This window comes from Mytilus edulis, chromosome 10, assembly GCF_963676685.1.
Source record: "Mytilus edulis chromosome 10, xbMytEdul2.2, whole genome shotgun sequence".
NCBI classification, from domain to species: Eukaryota; Metazoa; Mollusca; class Bivalvia; order Mytilida; family Mytilidae; genus Mytilus; species Mytilus edulis.
In genome coordinates, this window is record NC_092353.1 from 61,885,420 (window position 1) to 61,888,937 (window position 3,518).

Here is a 3,518-nt window from a genome sequence, read left to right on the forward strand (position 1 = left end):
ATACTAAATGTATGTTCTACGGTGGCAGAATGAGGCCATGAAAGAAATATTTTTTAACTTGTTCCCACAACATAATATTTTGTTCCCACAACATAATATTTTGTTCCCACAAGATAATATCTTGTGCCCACAAGATAATATCTTGTGCCCACAAGATAATATATTGTACCCACAAGATAATATATTGTTCCCACAAGATAATATGTTGTACCCACAAGATAATATATTGTTCCCACAAGATAATATGTTGTTCCCACAAGATAAAATATTGTACCCACAAGATAATATATTGTTCCCACAAGATAATATATTGTACCCACAACATAATATCTTGTTTCCACAAGATAATATCTTGTACCCACAAGATAACATGTTGTTCCCACAAGATAATATGTTGTTCCCACAAGATAATATGTTGTTCCCACAAGATAATATGTTGTTCCCACAAGATAATATGTTGTTCACACAAGATAATATATTGTACCCACAGAATAATATATTGTTCCCACAAGTTAATAATATATTGTACCCACAAGATGATATATTGTTCCCACAAGATAATATATTGTTCCCACGAATAATATCTTGTAACCACAAGATAGTATATTGTTCCCACAAGATAATATCTTGTACCCACAAGATATTATCTTGTTCTCACAAGATAATATATTGTTCCCACAAGATAATATATTGTACCCACAAGATAATATCTTGTACCCACAAGATTATATCGTGTACCCACAAGTTAATATCTTGTACCCACAAGATAATACATTGTTCCCACAAGATAATATATTGTTCAAGAAGTGTTATATTCATATTATTGTGAGTTATAAAAAGAAACAACAAGAGGCTTTCGCGAGTTTGAATCGCTCACCTGGTAAACAATGCCCTATAAACTAATTTAATATATTAATGTTTGTTGTTAAAGTTTAAACATGGTTATACAACAGTCTCATCATCACCTTTTAACTAAGGATACCATGTTTACTTTACAAACCAAATATTGTTGAAATCCGAGCAAATGTAAAAATTGGCCCGAAAATGGCAGCCATTCTGCCCAAAACAAATTTTCACCATCACCATTCACCTCAGGATACCATGTTTACCTTTAAAGCTTTCATCTTTATTTTCTTCTATAATTCAGGAAAAAATAGCAAAAAAAAAAATTGATTCAGCCATGTTTTTCGACGGATCAAAAATCGAGGTATATAAACTTTGTGCATACCCTAAGGAACAATCATGCTAAGTTTCATTCAAATCCATTCAGTAGTTTCAGAGAAGAAGATGTTTGAAAAATTGTTAAAGACGACGACGACATACGCCAAGTGATGGGAAAAGGTCACATTTCCTTTTAGGAAAGGTGAGCTAAAAATGATGTCTAGTCAAAATTAACAAATTAAAAGCTGACACTGTCAATTGATGGATGTTCCCTAAACTGCCCTGTTATAAAAAGAAACACTTTTTTAAGGGTTCAAAATACATTCGTACTAGTATATTTGGGTCATATAAACATGCAAAGTCTGGCTATTTTTTCACCCGTGTATATGTGGTAAAATTCCTGTGTGAAACTATCCCTACACAAACTTAATTCATATTTTCCTAACAATGACCTTGAACTTTGATATATTTATCCCAAATTCTACAAGTTTTTTTCCTTCTTTATATTTCAATCTGAATAATATCATTCCAGTCAAAACTAGATATGGACAATGCCCCCCACCCCTTTTTCTGCTATGCCATATATGCATTAGTATAGTTCCACATATTTTAGATTTGACAAACTGTGAGTGAGTGATGTTGGCATACAACTTGAAAATGTAACACTTGCTGTTACAGAAGACACAAATGACCCCCCCCTGACTGACCAAAAAAATTACCATAAAGTCCAAAAACCAGACTTTGGAACAGGAGGCTCTCAAGAGCCTGTATCGCTCACTTATAATTTTTTGCTTAAATCTTTCATCAAGAACTCTTTTTAGTTTATCGATGTATATAAATGATGGCTTAAAATGCCATTTAACAGTTCTTTGTATCCGTCATATTTTCTTCAAAAGCAAAAAAAAATAAATGCATTTTACCCATTTGTTTTACTTTAGCCATAGTGACTAAAAATTTAAATGGCAATAACTCCTTCAGGGGTCAGCTGACAATGTTTGTCATTTGAGTTATTTGCAGATAACTTGCTTAACATATTTGCTGTTTACAGTTTATATTTGTCTAAAACAATATTCAAGATAATAACCGAAAACTGCAAAATTTCCTTAAAATCATCAATTCAGGGGCAATAATCTAAAAATTGGTTACCCAATTCAGCTGAAAATTTCAGGGCAGGTACAGCTTGACCTAATGCATACTTTAACTCCTTGTCTGATTTGCTCTTAATGCTATAGTTTTTGAGATATAAGCCAAAACAGTATTTTGACCCCTACATGTATGTTATATTTTTAGCCATGGCGGCCATGTTTGTTGATGGATCAAAACTTTGGATATAGTTTTAAACAAGATACTCTAAGCAAGGACTTATATAGAATCTATATACGTCCCTGCCCTAAGGAACATTCAGTTTAAGTTTGGAAGTATTTGGCCCAGTAGTTTCAGAAGAGAAGATTTTTAAGTGTGAGCAAACATGATGAACTGTTTAAAATTGTCTTTAAAGGGCAATAACTCTTTAAGAGATCAATTGACAATTTTGTTCATGATTGACTTTTTGTAGGTCTTATTTTGCTGAACATATTTGCTGTTTATAGTTTATCTTAAGATAATAACTAAAAACTGCAAAATTTCCTTAAAAGTACCAATTTTGTGGCAGCAATCCACAATTAGTTGTTCAATTCTTAAGAAAATTTGAGGACAGGTAGAGCTTGACCTCATACATACTTTAACTTCTTATCAGATTTGCTCTAAATGCCACAGTTTTTGAGATATAAGCCAAAAACTGCATTTGACCCGTATGTTCTATTTTAGCAATGGCGGCCATGTTTATTTATGGATCAAAACTTCGGACCTAATTTATAACTAAATACCCTAAGGAACATTCACTTAAAGTTTGAAATTATTTTGCTTAGTAGTTTCGGAGGAGAAGATTTTTAAATGTTAGCAAAGATGATAAACAAATTGTGTAAATAGTTATCAAAAGTACCAGGATTATAATTTAATACGCCAGACGCTCGTTTCGTCTACATAAGACTCATCAGTGACGCTCAGATCGAAACAGTTAAAAAGCCAAACAAATACAAAGTTGAAGAGCATAAAATTGTCTTTAAAGGGCAATAACTGCTTATAAGGGGTCAATTGACACTTTTGGTCATAAATTTTTTTGTAGATCTTACTTTGTTGAACAACTGTGGTCAACTGTTTATCTCTATCTTCAATAATATTCAAGATAATAAACAAAAACTACAAAAATTCCCTAAAATTACCAATTTAGTGACAGCAACCCAACAATGGGTTGTTCGATTTGTCTGAACATTTCAGGAGTGTTAGATCTTGACCTATTGAACATTTTTACTCCGTCA

The 3,518-nt window shown here is 32.3% G+C and overlaps 1 protein-coding gene across 1 annotated transcript; it reads left to right on the forward strand.

Moving 5' to 3' along the window:
• The first annotated feature begins 202 nt into the window (after positions 1–202).
• Positions 203–976, forward strand: LOC139492892 (eukaryotic translation initiation factor 2-alpha kinase 2-like). The gene is made up of 2 exons (XM_071281044.1): positions 203–601; positions 932–976. Exons 1-2 carry the CDS (start codon positions 203–205, stop codon positions 974–976), a joined length of 444 nt encoding a protein of 147 aa, XP_071137145.1.
• The last annotated feature ends 2,542 nt before the right edge of the window (positions 977–3,518 follow it).

Coding starts and splice junctions, on each gene's coding strand:
- LOC139492892 (XM_071281044.1), top strand. CDS start 203: ATGTTGTACCCACAAGATAATATATTGTTCCCACAAGATAATATGTTG. Junction 602..931: donor TATCTTGTAACCACAAGATA/GTATATTGTTCC, acceptor TTGTTGTTAAAG/TTTAAACATGGTTATACAAC.